This window comes from Syngnathoides biaculeatus, chromosome 12 (genome assembly GCF_019802595.1).
Source record: "Syngnathoides biaculeatus isolate LvHL_M chromosome 12, ASM1980259v1, whole genome shotgun sequence".
NCBI classification, from domain to species: domain Eukaryota; kingdom Metazoa; phylum Chordata; class Actinopteri; order Syngnathiformes; family Syngnathidae; genus Syngnathoides; species Syngnathoides biaculeatus.
The window spans coordinates 16,500,013-16,519,428 of record NC_084651.1 but is presented as its reverse complement, the minus strand read 5'-3'; the positions used below and the strand labels follow the sequence as shown (position 1 = coordinate 16,519,428).

General features: G+C 38.2%; 1 protein-coding gene across 1 annotated transcript in view; it reads right to left on the bottom strand.

Annotated features, from left to right (window-relative positions):
• Nucleotides 1-19,416, bottom strand: part of LOC133509991 (stromal membrane-associated protein 1-like) — a 69,338-nt gene that overhangs the window by 13,902 nt on the left and 36,020 nt on the right. The window contains exons 6-7 of the mRNA XM_061837621.1: nt 6,508-6,568; nt 3,917-4,026 (exon numbers count right to left, since the gene is read on the bottom strand). Of these exons, the coding sequence (XP_061693605.1) occupies nt 3,917-4,026; nt 6,508-6,568 (171 nt within the window). The remainder of the gene's footprint in view (nt 1-3,916; nt 4,027-6,507; nt 6,569-19,416) is intronic.

Below are 19,416 nucleotides of genomic sequence, written 5' to 3'. Positions count from 1 at the left end.
GATGCCCACCTCCTGAATTTTTAAATGCCTAGTCTAATCGTTTAAACTGTAAATATACCGCAAACCAAGACTCAAAACCTTGTCATAACATTACCCTTAAAAATAAACAACTTGGATTATTTCATTAATATTTTAAAAAAATGCACCATAATTGCACATTTATTCAACATTTAAAAATTCCAACTGTCAAGCAATAGTGACACCTCTGCAGTTTGTTAGCTAAAACAGCCACTCAACAGCGCAAAAGCATGCATGTGGCCAAGACTCCAGCAAACTTCCAACAACAATCCAGGCTAAATTCATCTCCTGTGTGACATAAAAAGATACAGTATATTGCCAAAAATATTGACTTAACTGCCTTGACTCTCATATGAATTTAAGTGACATCCATCTCTAATTTCACCTGGTTTAATATAACCTTGGTCTACCCCATGGGGATAAAAGTACATTTCAAAAGGTCAAGGCAGAGAAAATTACTGGAACCAAAGGTCCGGACGATCGTCGAGTGATATCATGAAATATATTTAAGTAGCTTGCCTAGTCAGCTACATCTGCTTGTCATGACTAAGGACTATCATTTTGTTTGCGATTATGTTTTGTTTAACGATTGTGGTTTTCTAAAATACCTGACAGTTCCAATCATTCACTGCCATTGATGGCTATTGAATTCCAATATCCATGTTAACATTGTTAACTTGAATCCCATTAAAAAATAAACAAACGTCTTCCACCTGGAAATTCCAATTTTCTTTAAAGATTTGTACTCATCTTACAAATTCCAACTGTGTTTTCTCATTTTCAAAAGTAGTGCTATGAATTTCAAAACAAAAGGAAGTAGGTAAATACAAAGCGAAAGTTATAGATGTTCAAATAAATTCCCTAACTTAAGGGGGGGGGTGATTTTCCCCCTTTTCTGTTTGGCATATTGACAACAGTGAAGTCTCAAAGAATTGTACATATTTTAATTAAACAAACCTTAACAACTGAGCCATTGAGAGGTTTTGTTAGTACAGAACCTTTATGTTCTGTTGCATATTGGCGCTTCCCCATCGACTCACTTCCAAGCTAGTCTCTTTCTCTCTTCCCTGCTGTTTCTCCTCATTGCCGTCAGGGCTACGCACAGTCAGTGATCTCCACCAGAGATCTGATTTGATTGGCTGAAGGGGGTGTCTGAACCCTCATGTGATTGTTCAGTACTGCAATGCTGCAGCTGTTAAAATTGGTGTTCTATCAGGTTCAGGGCAGGAATCTTTGCAGGCCAGTCAGGTTCATCCATAACTAATTCTATCATCCATCTTTAACCCCCTGAAAACATCCCAATCCAACCCCCCCACAAAAATGCCAATGGTAAACCTTCATTGAACCAATCTCCATCCCCCCTAAACAAAACTGTTCTCCGAAACCATATTATTGACAAATAAGTTTTGGGATAACATAATACTCCATCAGCATCCCCCCCAAGGACAAAAGTTTTATATTCCATCAGCACTGACTCCCCGCGACAAACTTTATGTATTTATTATTATTATTTTTTTTTTTAACGGAGACTAAGCCTCCCCAAATGTCAAAACCCACCGATAGCCCTGCTGGGAATTACATGCATCCACCTACTTTGCGTTTTTAATTTGGAACAGCACAACCGAATAATTGCTCAGGGTGAGTGAAGCAGAAATTATTATTGCATGCTGAAACAACGTATACACAAAGAAATGCAAAGTTGGAATGTTGCCATTGCTGCTCTGGCATGACCCCTTCTTGTGACGGGCTCCAAATCAGCCCTTGGATCATGGCCTGTGGCGCCATCTTGTGCCATTCAAGTGTATTCAGAAAGAGCACAAAAATACCCCCCAAAAAATTTTCAAATTTTACCAAAATACTGAATCTTGATAGATACCAAAATACTTAAACCTGAATATCTCCAATACACTGTAGGTGATTTTTTTGTAATAGTATAGTCTACCTTTAGAAAGTCATTCAGTGTATGAGTTTGTCATTTTTAGTGCTATGACTGTCCCAAATTTATGTCTTGAACTGGAACATGAAGAACATTACCACTCTATCTGCAAATACAATTTTTGAGAACTTCAAACTGATATTATATACTTAAGATGGTCTGATAACCAAGTTCAAGCCCTGAAGAGATGTATTGACTTCTCATGATCTTTTTGCGGGTATTTTTTCACGTCAACTACAGTTGACCTTTTCGATTTAAAGACCACTCGTGTCACATTCCCCTCACTAGTATGTTTGTGCATAGCATTGATGCATACTTTCCACTCACTGTTCCAAAACATCAACTGCAACATGCTGATTGAAAACTTTGATCTGACTGTGGGGGGGAATGTGAGCGGGAATGGATGTTTGTTGACATGTGCCCTGCAAATTACCGGCAACCAATCGAGGGTTTACGCGACCTTCCTCCCAAACTCCACTGATGCATAAGGCTGCAGCTGACCCGGGCGGCGCTATAATAATAAGACAGAAAATAAATGAACAAAAATCTAAAAAGCCTCAATCTAAAATTAGAGTCAGTCTTAAACACACAAAGACATGTAGGAAATACATTCGCAAGAGAAAAAGAGAAGAAATACAAAATCTCTCCCTCCCACAAGGCTGTAATCACAATTTAGTAATTTGCTATTCACAAATAGGCAAGCACCCCCAGATGCCAGTTAATGGCTGCAAGAATCACCAAGCTACAGCTTCCCCTTTTTTCATGCACCTGACTAATCACAGCCATAAAGTAAAATCCGCCTGCTAAATCCCTAAGCCAGGGGTGGCCTTTTTGCCCCAAGATCTACCTTTCAAGCAGCCAATCTCCGACAAGATGCCGACGGTGGGGGATGCGGGAGTGGGTGTGTGGGGGAGGGGGCAGGGGAATCCAGGGCAAGGGAAACCTCAATCCATGTAAGATTTTCATCATAGGAGGCTTGTAGCCATGCTTCAGCTGGTCCCTCCCTCACCTAGGACCTGTTTTTCATGGGTGACCCGAGCAGGGGCGTGTAGCCCCCGACAACTTAGCTTGTAGGATCATTGGGACACAGAAACCCCTCCAGCACGATAAGGTGCCAGCTTCCACGAGGGGCTTCATTACATTTCTTTTGACAAAAAGCTCCATTTCTCTGCTTGTGAGTTACAAATTGCCGTGTCTGCTGAAACCAACCTGTTTTTTGTACTGCTGATTACAAAAAAAGAAAACAATTGAAACTTCCGCCCCCTTGTGGACACATTATAAGGAGTCTTCAAGGATTTGGCAAATACACGAAGTGAGAGGGTATTATTGTCATTGTTGTTTTCAGATTTATGTACATTGGGGGAGGAGCTAATGTTAGCACATTGTTGGTAAAAAGTGTGATTGCTAGCCCGTGTGGCTGTGGTGTTTTCTATCATACCTGTGTACTAGAAGGTCATGAGGCTCAGAAATATTTTTGGGGGTATTTTTTATTGATGACAATTATGCACAACCATCTACCTCCAGTGCTCATATATAACTTATTATTGCAGAAACGTCCCCTTCCCTCACCTCCATTTGAGCAATGTAATATTTGTGATTTTATTGATTGTCTGTTTCTTTAATGCTATATATTATTTGCTGTTGTTATTGTGATTTTTTTTACTCTCCTTATCCCATTGCCTGGACTGACTTAGTAAGATAGGCCTTTTCAAGGACATGGTTATATTGATTTTACAAAATAAAAAGTCAGGTAAATAGCTGTGATACAATCTGCTGTGTGTGTGTGTTTGTGTGTTTGCATTTTCACAAAACATGCATTATTGACGAGATGTTGCATTTTTTGACCATGCCATAGTGTCTTTGAATGCCATTACTTCAGCACTCTCAGTAGATTTTGTTTCAAGCAGCCAGCAGACATGGACAACCGGATGATGAAAGATTGTGCGTCTGTGTGTATATTACCTTAGCCTGTTGTGTGTTGTTGCATGAAGGAAGAGGGTTGGAGACCATTGGTCCAAAGATGTCCAATTCATCATTGATTGTTGAACCTTTACTGTGACCATCTGGATCATCTAAAAGAGAGAAGAGGATTGTTATTTTTGCTGAAAATTAGTTGGTCCTTTTGACAAAAAGGCAAGTTTTTGTGATTTTAAAAGAAAATCTATATTTTCCTTTCGCAAAAATGGATTTCAATTTAAAAACAAATTTAAGTCCTGATTTTGTGTGTGTGTGTGTTAACCCATTCATGGGTAGGGTGGCATTTTTTTGCTTTATTGAGATAAAAGTCTACTAACAGGCCACAACCAAGGAAATAACACTTCTTTTTCATTTATGGTTCAGTTACATGATAACTACTAATTTTTAATCTCGTCCCAAAAATGGGACGCTGCCCGTGAGAGGGTGCTTGGGTTTTCTTAGTAGATCGTCCCAAAAAACAGAATCAGAATCAGATTAAAACACTTAAATTTTTTTATATACTGAAGGATATAATGCGTGAAAATCATGACGTCCCAAAAATGGGATGCTGCCCCCAAATGGGTTAAATACAATGAGGTGACTACCTCCAGACGAAGATGGGAGATGTAAAGGTAGTCAAATATTATTTGTAAGCAGTAGATAATGACCATCATCTCCAAGTGGAGAAAATGTGTGAAATTAGCCCTAGCAGGACATTGATCTAAAATGGAATAAAAGACCAAAGTGTTGTGACCGGGTTGTCAACGAACATAATAAAAACTTGTTGGCAAGTAAGGTACTATGCTGCTTTCTTTCTGTTCTGCAGGACAAAATGGCTCATGTTCCCCGCAACAAAGCGCAGAACAACAAGACCGCCACAATAACTGCATTTATATGTTCATACTTCTATTTATCAGACCAATTGTTTTTGAATCATTTGTGGAGAACGTGCCCTAATCAAACAGATTCTAATCTGAAAAGACTCAGCTACTCTAAAATCAAAATGTGCATCAACAAAGTACAATTTCATTGAATTGAAGTAATACTTAAAATGTTATACACACATGTTATAATATATATGAAAACTAACAGACAAAAAGAACGAATAACACGTGTATGTGAAGCAACCACAGCCTCCAAGAACACAGGTATGATGGAAAATACCACAGCCACACAGACTAACAATTAACATCACACAAAAACAATTTGAAGCTGTGGACAAGAAATCCCTGAATAAGTTCCTGAGGTCTGCAGAAGAAGTGGTTGACGTCACTGATAGGGAGCATTCCATTAAAAGCATATTGATCAGCACAAATATTAGTGAGGAATCAGAGACGCAGCAGCAGAGAAGGCAGGGAGGAGAGTTAGCGCATTTAAAGACAGCAACGCAAATAAAACCAGGGTTTGTGTGTGTGACACTTTACACTTCATAAAAAGTTAATTTGTGTCTTTATGGTTTGTGTATAAGATTAGAACTCACTCATGAATTGTCTGTAATTGCGGAGTTGGATAGTTACACAAGGTAAAGCACTCCCATTATTCCAGTAATTGTCCTGCACTTAAGATACACAGAAAATGAAGGCTATGCTTTATCCAGATCAATCTGTAAAACTAAAAGTCAAGGCTTTAAAAATAATTTTAAAATATATAATTTTCAAAAATTTATGTGAAAGAATTGTTTCAAAATGTCTTTAGGTCAGAGTGATTACCTAAACTAACATGATTGCTGGGCTTGTAGAAAAAAAGCCACCCACACACACAATTTATAATGGAGAATTTGTTTGTTGTGATGAACATTGTTTCTGTCGTATTCCGTGCGGGTCAAGTGACAAGGACTGTGTCTGACGAGAACCCAACACTGATTAGAGTTTATTAGACCTCACAAAAAAAAAGTCATAAAATATACACATCAGTGTTTTGATCGGGCAATTTGAGCCGTTCTGAAAGATCGCAGTAATTTCAAGTTTAAACTGCAGGACTCAAATCAACTATAAAATTTAGAACAGTAGTTATAACTTAACTGGGGAATGGTAAAATAGATTTGTTAGCCAATTATTTTTTTGCCACATTATTGTGCAATTTTCTAGTCAAATTGTATGCATTTGCAACAAGAAACTAAATTTAGCCACGCTAGCAAAAATTTTTGCCTTAACTTTATAAACTACAACAACAATCATTTTAAGGTGCAAAAAAAATTCAGTAAACATTTCAAACAATTTGCCATTTGAGCAAACCATTTTGTGTCCCACAAAGATTTGTGGGGAAAAAAAATACATACCAGGTCATCAAAAATCATCACGTCTTGCTGCCTCTCAATGCAATATGTATTTAATATACAATATATTACGTATGGAGAAGTTGTCCACATAACAAAATCTCTCTCCTTAACTCATTTATCATGACTGCATTCAACTGTTGAATAATGTCAGAAATTAATCGACTACAAATGACAGCAACATTAATCTAGAATTGTAAAGACTTTTTACATATGGGGTTCAATTTGCATAAATCACGCATTAGACAGAAACTCAACACACCGTCACATTATGGAATGGAAATGTTCTTATGAAAGCGTGAGAGGATTTCTCATGTCTTACCCAGGCCCAAAAGGTCCACAGCAGCCTCTTTACTTTTCTTGGGACTGGCTCTGGACTCCGACTGTGTAAAAATAACAATAACAAATAGCTTATCAACGTATGGCTTACAATGCCAATTGCACTGTGGCAATATAGTTTGATTTTTAGATGGGATAAAGAATTGACTGTACCACAAACCCGTAGGGCGAAGAAAGACTGGCAGATTCAGTGACAAAAGGTATCAAAATATATGAACAAGGAAGGCAATAGGGAGTGCAATGTTGCAGATATCAAAGAGAAAACTGATGTGGGAGACCGTAACAAGTGTGACTGCACGGGATTTAAGACGTCTACAATGCTGATAAATAATTCTGCCTCCCAAAAAAAAAAAAAAAAAAAAAAAAAAAAAAAAAAAATCGATGGGCCACATTAAACTCAATATCGTTCCAATTCCAGACGATGAAAACAATTACAGTACCTATGGCTAATCAGTAATGCATTGGCTGTGAAATATGCGCAGGGATAGCAGAAACAACGGCGCTGCCCTGAATCACAGTAGGAAGCCACTTGGTCAACTGTGGAAAATTGTTCTGGAAGCTCAAAATAGATGATAATTATATTAAATAGCCCAACGCAAAACTGAAAACACCAAATGACAGCATCTTAAGCAGGAAACAATTTTCAGTGGTTGTTTTTTTTTTTTATTGGTTGCTGTGTGCCAACATATCTGTTGTACTGCAAGTCAGTAAAGTTGTTACATTGCCTAAAGTAAATTAGATACATAACTATAGCATCCTATTGGTCAACGTTTCAGTTCACATAACGGCTGCTGTCTAGATTCATTTGGCTTGGCAAACACTCTCCGTCAGCAATTTGTTTGGTTGGGATATGAAGTAAAACTAAAAGACGCTTAATATGTCTATAAAATATCCCCCCCTCCCCCACACACACATACACACACTTGTTTTGTTGGACAGCTACTTAACTTAAATTATTTAAAAAATATACAACAGGTAATAAAACTACAACTACAGCAGTATTGCAAACGTTTTTTTAATTTAATTGTTGTTTCGACAGAAGTTAAAGTATTTTTTACTGTAAACCAGTCATGTCTAACTGGGGTGACGAACATGCTGAAATCAAGAATTAAAAACAGAGATGTAAAACATATGGACTGCGGACCAGAAAAGACCCATCAAGGAGTCCGAGCTGGTCAGTGGAAATGACACAACCACTGCTATTTTTCAATAATTCAATAATTTTCAATAAGTTGTTGCAACTTTTGTCAATTGGAGGATGCAGTAACAACACTTATACGACAGTGATGCACCTGTGAAGCCCAAAAAGTTCGTAAATTGGTTGGAATCTTTTATCTATTTATTTATTTTTCCAATGCAGTACCACAACTTTCTGTTTATATTTGCAAAGGATGCATAACTGAATGGTGCATGCTCACTGATTCATAATACTGTTTAAAATGATTTTTGGTTAAAAATAGACTGCTCATGATGTGAATATTTTATAAAAGTACTTGTAATAATATGCACAGAAACAAAAGGGACATTTTTGACTAATTGTTATTCATGTTTTTTTATACATAAAAACCAAATAAAAAGCAACACTAAACAAAAACGCAAATACCTCTCTGTAGGTACATAAAGAACATTACTTCCAGAGGAAAGGTGCATAGAGGTGAAGTGGAAGTAATCTTCCAATGGGAACCCAATAGTGCTATTTAACAAAGATATTGTTCCTAAATGTAACCTTTAACCAGAGTTGTCGTGAGGCCGAAACAAGATGCAAACAAGAAAATTCTGGATTCATTTATGTAAAGTTTAATTTCCTGCCGTTTGACCCGGGGAATTTGCATAGCTCTCTGTATCCGACAAGACCACACTAATGTCTTGTTAGTAAAACACCAGTTTTACCACCCCACAAAGAGTTTTTGAGGAACAAACCTCTTGTAATTAGTTATTTAGGATGACATTGAGTGATGTCGCCAGGAGAAAGTCAGCGAGGGACTGCGAGAAACTGTCAGGATCATTTCTTTTCGAAGTGGGAAGGAGGAATTGGACAGGAGGCGAGAAATCGATAGCGCTGGAGTCTCAGTTGATGATGAGGCGCTGGATACTTGCTTTAAATCCCTGAAATACCTTCCGTCACGTCTGATTGTTGTCACATCCACACTAGACAAACACCTTCACAAATCTGTCACACTTAACTAGGTGGGGTATTTTTATGCCTGACATACACGATGTGAGTATCAGACATTTTCAAATACAGTATTAAGATACATTTTTGTTTTGTTTCATTGTCAGCCAACGTAGAAGGATCCAGAGATAGTGTAGAATAATTACGATTGGGGAAAGCATCCAGATATGCTAATGTGGGTCATGAATATTCATAAAGCACATGAAAGTGGACCCAAGTTCCACAGCGTTCGTGTGGCATCTGAATTCCATTAAAGTATGAGATGAGTATGCTTTTTTTTTCATTAAAAAGAACAAAATCTCTCAAAGCACGTAGACCTTTCACCCCCTATTTCCTCTGTGAAATCTATGAATGAACAGATGTTATCTAGAATAATTAAAATGTGTTGAAATTATTTATAGTGTTATTACATTTGTAATGCATAGTATGTCCATGCATCCATTCATCTTCTCAGCCGCTTATCCTCACAAGGGTCACGGAATTGCTAGAGCCTATCCCAACTGTCAACGGGCCTGAACTGGTTGCCAGCCAATCGCAGGGCACACGGAGATGAACAGTCGCACTAACAACCACACCGAGGGGCAATTTAGAGTGTCTAATCAATGTTGCATGTTTTTGGGATGCGGGAGGAAACTGGAGAGCCGGGAGAAACCCAAGCAGGCACGGGGAGGACATGCAAACGCCACACAGGTAGGGCTTCTGGTCTGCAGTTAGGTGGGATATGCTTCAGCATCCCTGCGACCATAGTGAGGATAAGGGGTAGAGAAACAGCTGGATGCATGGTTAAATTGAACAGCGATTATTTCACACAAGGTAAGAAGAACTGCATTGAGTTTTGGCGATTTGTCCATGCGTCACATTCTCTGTAACACTATAATTTTTTTGGGGCACAAATTATAATCTGTTTGGCAATTTTTTTTAACAAAACTATCACCGAGAAAACGGTAAAAATGACAGCTCACACATAAAACTGCAATACATACAGAACAATACCAAGTCAAAAGGAAAACAGCAGACTAGGCATGCGCACTCTGACAGCAGCTGAAGACCTTCAATAAGGGAACGTGGATGTAAGGGCATGGAAATTATAATTTTAAAAAATACAGTTATTTGGTTTTCATTATGAAAGTCAAAGGGTACAATTTCCCCGACTATAATAAGCTGCTCTCCAAATTGCTGTCACCACCTCCCAGGCGTAATGTTTATTCAATTATTTAGAGTCTAGTTGTCATGCCTGATTAAAATCTGAAAATAGCAGATTCCATCAGATTTTTCTCTACACAACACATTAAAATTGTGCCACTTGAGTGAGAAAGAATTGTGTCACTTGAAAAACGCAGTGCAAATCCAGTGCTAATTTAGTGTAATGAGTATCCAACCCACAAATAAATAAGTGGAAATAAAAGATAAAAAGCATCAAAGGGGAATTTACATTGCATGGTTCAAGTGACACCTTTCTTCAAGTATTACTTTGGTCTCAAGTGGCACAATTTGGATATGCATCATAGCGGTGGGGTGCGGAGGGTCTTGGGGGGACATGTAATCGGATATTCTGAGGCAGGAATCAGGCCTCTTCCAAATGTGGATAAATAAAAAGGGTTAGAGGGATTAATTTGGAATTGGGTACTTGGACGAAATGAAGCCTTGTACTAGCCAGAGGTGCAATCAAATAAGGGCTTTACAGCATATGGGCGAAAAGCAGGCAATTGTAAAACTGAGAAAAGATAGAAACTCAATTACTGGTAGCAACATTGGATAAAAATTGGGCATAGCAAATTCCATCATTTGGAATGCCCTGAAGATCAACTGTAAACCACGGGTGTCCTGAATAATAGACAAAACATTTTTTTCAGAGCTTGAAAGAAAGCCCCCCTAAAATAATAGGGTTTTGTTACAAATAATGCGATAGTCTACACTTTTGCGACTGTGTGTAAAACGTACATTAAAACAGAATATCACGATTAGCAAATGCTTTTCAGTCTACACTCAAATGAATACACTACAAAAACAAGATCATTAAAGTATTGACTCGGGACTCGAGGGCAAAGAGTTGAGACTTGTGATTTCCAATGAATTGGCCCGAACATAATTTGACAGCCGAGCCAAATCAGAACCAGGTGCTTAGATTTCAAAGATTAGAAAAAATAATAATAATTAAAAAGAAAGATTAAAAAGTAAAGTTAATACTTAGATTTATTTTTACTGGGAATAGTGTTGTATTGTTGATATATATATTTTTTGACAGTCCATCAAAGTCTAGGGTTAGTTTTATTGTGCAAATTCTCAGAAAAGCAGGAATTTCACATATCCACAGTACAAAAAAAAAGCATTACTAATTAATTACTTGGTAAAACATAAATTACTGTAACATCAACATGAACGTGTTAAATAGGCAGATGGACATAAAAATGACGTTAAATACCTAAACATCAACACAATATTCTCAGTACACTTCTCGAAAGAATATGAATTGATAGATACAGTACATGGATGTTAATTAGTGCTGTTGCAGAAAAGTCACACCGAGATCATTTTCGGCCTCAATAGCATGTCTTTGATTAGGTACACATTGTTAAATGATTTTTACTAAAATAGGGTACCACAGTTTTTTCTTCCACAACAAAAAAAAAAAATATTGTACGCAATAAATATATTGACAGCTTCAGCCTCACTGAGTAACATGGTCGGTAATGCGTACAGTACAAAACAAAGGTCTGATTGTCAGAGGAAAACAATGACTCAGGGAACAGCAAACAACAATGAGAGGGAGCAAGAAAAACAAATAGCGAAAGGACAGGAGTAGGAGATGAGGGCTTCCAATCGGCTGGCGGGGAGAGCAAGTGGCCAAGAGGGGATGATACAAAAGGGTCAGAAAATACAGGACAAATAAGAGTGAGAGGGGGGAAAAAATGAGGGCATTTGAGGGACATCCAACAAAGAGCGCATCAAACGAGTAAGTAGCCATTGTCCACATTGGATATTCTGCAAGGGCACACAAGTGAGTGAATATCTTATACAATTTTACTTAGTGTAATTTAAGATAGCACCACCACTGCATGGAAATCCGTGTAAATTGCAGTATTTGAATAGATGCTATTGAAAATTCTGTTTGGAAAATACCATATTCTCATGCTGGAGAGCTTTTATAAATGCTGCATAATCCATTAAAAGGGATTGCCACTACACTCCATTAACAGCAATATTATGCCATCCTAATCGCTGTGAAATGAGGCTTATGGCATGTCTTTTCATGAACAGTTCAGCGAGACACTGTAACTTGGCCGTTCTGTACAGTCTTGTATGTTTTCCCTGTATTTGTATGTTCAGTTAATTGATGACTCAACTGCTCATATGTGAATGATGAGTGGTTTGAGGAGTCCAACATTAAAGAATAATTTTTTTTTGTCCATTAAATAAATTAATGGTTGTACAAAAGTACAACATTTTACCACTTGTTTTTGTCTGACTTGTTTTTCTGGATCATTTTAATCTTATGTTAAAAATAATGGAGCTCTCCAAAAAGATCAGTTTCTCTCATTGTCCTATTAAAAAGCATGTCTGAGTAAAAGGAGCATTAATGTTTTATTCCAAATTTCAAATGCAAATGCGTATATCAACATTGTAGTGTCAAACACTACAATCTGTGATTTATTAAATTATATTCGTACCTCTTCATACTCAGCAAACAAAATAAGAACCTCCTCTGACCCTGGGTATGGACAAATTACTGTATGCAAAGTCAGCATTTAAAAAGGAAAAAAAATAAAGCAGTGGTTACAATAAGTATTCAACGTCACCATTTTTCCTTACTAAATACGGTGTACTTCAAAAGGTGCTATTGACCTAAAAATTTCATATGAAGAGTTCAGGCGCAAAGACAGCTAAATGTCAAAGAAAGAAAAAAAAAAATCAAGATAGCAGGCAGCAAGATGTGGGGCTCCATCATTCTGCTGGGGGATGCCCACATGGGCAATGACAGTGAGACCTGGAAGGGCATGACTGGGACGAACGCCCTCCACCGATCGGAAACCGAGCAGTTTTCTGTTATTGGACTTCTGTGCTCATCACGGATTGTCCATAACGAACACAATGTTCAAGCAAAAAGGTGTCCACGTGTGAACTTGGCACCAGGACAACCTCGACCTCAGTTGGATCGACTTTGTGGTCGTGTCATCAGACTTGCGGCTGCACGTCTTTGACACTCGGGTGAAGAGAGGGGTGGAGCTGTCAACTGATCACTACCTGGTGGTGGGTTGGCTCTGATGGTAGGGGAAGATGCCAGTCTGACGTGGCAGACCCAAACATATCATGAGTGTCTGCTGGTGACGGTTCCATTGGAAATGAATGGGCACTTTTTTGGCATAAAAATGGAATTGTGGGTAATGTGAAAATGTTGCGGCTTAGATCCAAAAATGTCAAAATTGGAACCGATTGAATCGGATGTAAAATGGCTTGGGTGAAGCCAGCCAAAAAAACGAGGTGCAATAATAATGAGATTAAAAATAACGTTATAATAACATCTGCGTGAATACAATTAATGTAGTGGTACAAAGGCTTGACTTTGGTGCGTAGGACCGATTTCCGTTCGGTGATGGTGTTTATATCTCCCTTGCGACTGACTGTCAACCAGTTCACGGTGTAGTCCGCCTTTCGCCTGAAGCCTGCTGGGATAGGCTCCAGCTCTCCAGATGCCCTTGTGTGGATAAGCGGCTTCCACAATGGATGGATGAATACAATTAATGCACTCCAAAAACACTTCCTTTGTGTTTTTAGTGTTTGAGCATGTTTCTCCTTTATTCAAATCATTTGAAAGCACTTTGTAAAAACTACAGTCATACACAATGTATAAAATATTCAGTGTCATAAGCACGGCATTATCATTTTGTAAAGGTGAAATGTGTTGTACAGGCCTTTTATTTAATGTTATTAGATTTGTGCAGGTTTATAAAGAGTCACAATGTTTTGATGTGTTTGCTGTGTAGATAAGATTGGTGATTGATCATTTTCTTACTGATATGTAAGCGAGTCCCTGTGTTGACAGCAATATTACAGTTATGATCAGTAGTGGTGAGGTTAGAAACTCTAGTGAGCGGATCACCGTTATTTGCCGACACCTGTCGTACTAACACCAGCAAAGAAATAACTAAAAATGTCATTGGCTAGATGTGTCAATAATAACAACGATAGAGAGTTGGAGTGGAGTTTGAGACAAAAACAAAATGGTGTGGCTGAGAAGGAAAGAAAAGGTCTATAGAAACAAAGAAAGACAATGGTGATGCAGGGTTATTGGACAAGAATGTTGCTTCTGAAGTTACAGTCATGAGAGTTGGAGGGAGTGAGAAATGGGCGTTGAGGGTGGGAGGACATAAACAATGAGGATGACACGAAAAAATGAAAGAAGTTCGATGGCAAGTGGAGATGACAAGAGGGAACAGGAGATGGAAGAAAATAATGACAAAAGTAATGCTGATGAAATTAAGGTATGAAAAAAAAAAACATGTGGATTGCTGTAGTTCTGTACCTTTCACCACAGTATGTTACTCAGCTGGCTATACAAATACACACACACACACACACACACCACACACACACACACACACACACACACACATAAATTTTAGTTGCCACGTGATGCAAGTGTATATTTTAACCTACCTGTATTTACAATGAAGTATAAACATCAAATTTGTTGAAATGTCAGAATAAACTTTTCCATGACGAAATAGTGGAATGCGAATTAATCTGTTCATGGTCATATCCAATGTGACCATGTCTTCAACCTCCATGCTCACTCACTGCTGCTTCCTCTAACCCATCTCCATGACTACTTGTGGACTAAACTGAGATTCAAACTAAGAACTACCTTGCTGTGCAGCAGCTGTTCTCACCACATGCTTGACGGTGCTATCAGGGGTCCAAAAGGGTGAAAGGTAAAGTGTCTGTGGGAAACTGTGAGAGCAAATGTGCAGCCATAGGACAAAGGTTATAGGACAATACAAAATAATGTCAAATAATCACAAAAATAATCAGGAAACTCAGGGGTGCTTCTTTAAAAAAAACTGTTGGTAATATCAAATCTATCATACTGTTCAGTCAGTGATTCGCTTGCTTTGATTCACCACCATCTCTCATCCTTCATTTGCCCCACCTCTCTCTCGCTCTCATTATCTTCCTTTCTTTCTCTTCTAATGTCTGTAGCTCTTTCCAGACACTAAATCACTGTCATCCCATTAGATTGCTAGCATATGTTGTCTTTTTCTTTGAGCTCATGAATAAATTACCAAAGAGAACAAGATGCTGCTCCAGTTCATGGAAGGCACTCGGCTTGTTAGCTATACAAATCAGAGTGATTTTGAATGAGGTTGTTGGCATTGTGAATCTTTGATCATTCAATACACGGGGATGACACGAGTGTTTTATCACTAAGGCATGACTTGACATGGCAGTCAAAAAAAAAAAAAAATGGTTAACAGTACCAGAGTTCAATGGCAAACATATCTATGGCTGGTCAGTGTTAGATTCATGGTGCAACGGGCATCCAGGCAACCAGGAATCTGTGACTTATAACGTTACACCGCCCACCAAAGCAGTGCTCTTTGAGGTCTAGCAGTCAGAAGGATCGATAGCTTAGCCACAAGGAGGCTAATCAATAAAATGGATTTGTTCTGCTAAAAGGAGAACAATTCCGGCCTCCCAAGAAAAGAAACACATGCACAACACTGACAAGTCATAAATACACACTTGCATCCGCCCCCAACAGGTATAGTCCCCTGTTGTTAGGGAGCAGAGCATACATGCCATTGAGACTGTTATAGCCCCCGTTACTTAAAAAGAAGGAAACATGTCCTGAGCTGGTTGGCATTTATAGGTATGGTTTTGTAATGAAAAGGATACAGAGAGAGATGATAGCTTGAGCTTGTCTTGGACTGGTTTAAGCCTGTAAGTCAGTCTGATAATTAAAATACCTCTACATCCTGCAAAATATTTGTGATGTGTACAGTGATGGGGGGAAAAAAAAGGGAATGCCATCATTAAAGATATTTTCATAACAGTACCTGAAAAATTGGAAATCTAACATAAAGAAGTGGCCTGTTTAGTAATTATATTGTTTTAACATTGTCCAAATTGTATATCATCTCGCTGGTGAACAGTACGTCACGTAGTAACGATATCGAATCGCAGTAGCTCAGTCTCAAGTCTCACTCTGTCTTTAAAACAACTTGGAACAAAATGCTACACGTCAATAACTAACTTGACAAAAGACGAGAAATGCCTAGGCACTTGAAACAAATGCAAAAGAACAATATTCACACAGTTCTTTACCAATGCTCCTTCCACTTCTACTCCAATTCCAACTATGAAGTCACTTTTATTGATGTGCATTTCCAGTGTAACTAGCAATAATCTTGTATAAGTCCATGCTACAAACATCAGCATGGGAGGCCATCAGCCATGAAGCAAAATGGGGCTAGAAAGAGGATTTCATTCCATTCATTGGGGGAAACCTGATTTTTCCCAATAATAAGAATAAAGATAAAGTTCTCTTCTGTTCTGTTCAGTTCTACTATGGCTAAGGTCTGATGCAGAGAAGTCAATATGTGTTCATATAATTTCACTGGAATTTACTCTCATATTTACAAATACAGAACTTGCATAACAGATACATAGAGTCATGACATAGGCTTGAACGAACTTTGGTTATAATTTGATCTGATCAAGTGAGCTCAAAGTGGTTGCGACTAACACTGATTTACAGTGGAGGAAATAATTAGTTGATCCCTCACTGATTTTGTTAGATCACCCACTGACAAAGTCATGAGCGGCCCATAATTTGAATGGTAGGGGTATGTTAACAGTGAGCAGGAGAGTATCAAATGAGAAAACTCAAAAACTTGTTGGAAAAAAAAAAAAAAAGGTGGAAATGTACTATATTTCATTGAGTGCAGTACTTGATCCCCTACCAACAACAAAAACTCTCACTTTAGGAAAGAAATCTTAATCTAAACGTGTTACCTGTATGAAAGATGTCGTATCACTTGTTACTTGTATTAAGACTCTTGTCCACACAATCAATCAATCACTGAATTAGACACCAACCTCTTCATCGTGTGCAAGACCAAAGAAGTTTGAGGACATCAGGGACAAGATAGTAGACTTGCACAAGGCTGAAATAGGCTACAAGACCATTGGCAAGAGGCTACGTGAGAAAGTAGGAACTGGTTGTGCAATAATTGGAAAATTAAATGACTGTCAATCTCCCTCAGTTAACACCTCTTCACAAGATGTCACTTCATGGGGGAATCAATGATCATGAGGATGGTTATGCATCAGCCCAGAACAACACAGGAGGAGCTAGTTAATGAGCGCAAGGAAGCTGAGACCACAGTCACCAAGAAATCTGACTCACCTTATTTGGAGCAAAAGGAATTCACTGACACCAAGAACACTATCCCCCACGGTCAACAATGGAGGTGGAAGCATTATGCTTTACGGGTGTTTCTCTGCAAAGGGGACAGGTCAAAGGAAATACAGATGGAGTGTTGTACATTGAAACCCTGGATGACAACATCCTTCTCTCAGACAGAAAACTTAAAATGGGTCGTGGAATGGGCTTCCAGCATGACGACTCAAAGCACGCAGGCAAGGAAATGAAAGAGTGGCTAAAGAATAAGCACATTAAGGTCATGGAGTGGCCCAGCCAGTCTGAGTAAGGAGCTGAAACTTCAAGTTGCCAAGGCATACACTTGGCACTTAAGGATTTGGAATCTGCAAAGAAGAATGTGTCAGAATGGTTTTTTCCCCTAAATTATTGATATTCTGTCTCTTCCATTTAAAATATTCCTCCCATCAAAATCATAAAACGTTAACCTCTTTGTCAAGGGGGGCGATGCAGCGCTGATTTTTTTTATGTTCACACTTTTTTTTTTTTTTTTTACACGAGACTAGTACACAATTTGCACGCGGTAACTGGTCCATGTACAAAGTATAACACTGACAGTAAACTGAACAAATCAAAATATAGAATGAAAGCTGCCAAACTTCTTCCGACTTCTATACAGAGAGTAGACTGAGCCAGTGAGGATATAGTACTAAACCAGTTCCGTATCACTCAAGCTGCTTGTTTCCCAGTCATGTGGCGAATTGAGCGACAGCAGTGAGAGCAGCACCAGTAAACAAAAAAAGTGCACCGAAATTGAAAAAGCTCATCAGAGATTTTGCAAAATGTGTCACAATCATTATTCGGTGTGTTGGATGGGCTGCTGTAGCCTTCAGCACTTGTTGTGACACTAGCAGATTGAACAGGTGAAGAAAGAAAGCAGCAGCGGGAAGATGGAGGAACAGCCACAGAAAGCAGGCTTGTCAAACCGAGGGACAAAGTGAGCAGCAAAGTGCAACTGCCGCCTGCCGGTAAGCAGGTTTGTTAAAAAAAAATTGATCAATAAGGGACTTTGAGTTTATAGCAAATTTTCATTTTTGGACGAGGAGCAAGGGTGCATAGGTTGCATGATAATGTTTTGAATATTTAGGTTAAAGGAGTGTTGAAAGTGTGCATAGTAGTTTCATTTCATAATAAACACCCATTGCAGTAGTTTTGTCAGTTTTAAAGCAAATGATTTCAAAAAGTCTCACGGGTAAATAAGTAAAAGTTTTGCAATTATCAACAAAGTATTGTGCTGTACATTGTAATACAAGAATAAAGTATCTTATTATTAGAAAATATACCTCGAGCAGATTGAATAAGAATAAGACCGTGTTGAATGCTTTTAAGCATTTAGAGCTATAGTTGCTTTGTTTATAAAGCAGATCTGTAGCTTTTTAAATAAGAAAGCAGATTTTAACCTGACAACATATCTCTTATAGCAGAGATATTTAGAAAATATCATACAGTACACAGGAATGCTGATTTTAATAAAGGATAGAATAATCCATTGAACAGAGGAAATAAGATATGTTACATTTCTGGTAATTAGGATGGTGATGACACATTAAGCTACATTGTGCTTGAAATAGAATGTAATTAAGGAGGTTGAACTACATGTTGATTAATATTAATTTTGGGTTCCACTATTATTTGATAAGCTTTTATTTTTTGTCATGTAACCCTAAGACTAGAGCTAAACAGATATTACTTTATCTTATGATTATTATAACGATATAAGAGGAAGGGAAAGTATTGGTAGGATAGTTGAATTTCATACTATAGCATTTCACTCGTTTCGGATGCGGCACATTTTCCAGTATTTGTATATTTATTTATTGAAAGTTTCCAATTTAACACTTTATACTGTAAACTGTTATATCCCACTCTCCTTATGTCAAATTCAGCTAGTCCGTTGCAGTAGGAGTTGAGAGAGAAGAGGGACTACATTGCCAACATATAAACAGTACCTGAGCGTAATAATTAGTTGTGCAAACGATCCCATTCCCCCAACTCTTTGAAGTGGGGGGGAGGGGTAAAAAAGGGAGCTGACTTCTAATTAGGAGCCATTTTGTTTTTTCTAGTCTTTTTATCTGTTCCACAAATACCAAGCATTGGGCCGACCCCTGCTGTTTATCAAGCAATTGAGTTAGAGGACAAAAGGCAATGTCATCAATTAACGCGTGACTGTGTCTACTGCAACTGGTGTTGCTCCTATAATAGTTCACAACAAGAATTGATGGTAGTTTGGGGTTTATTTTTGCAGTTCATTTATTTAGTATTATCAGAATAATATAGCA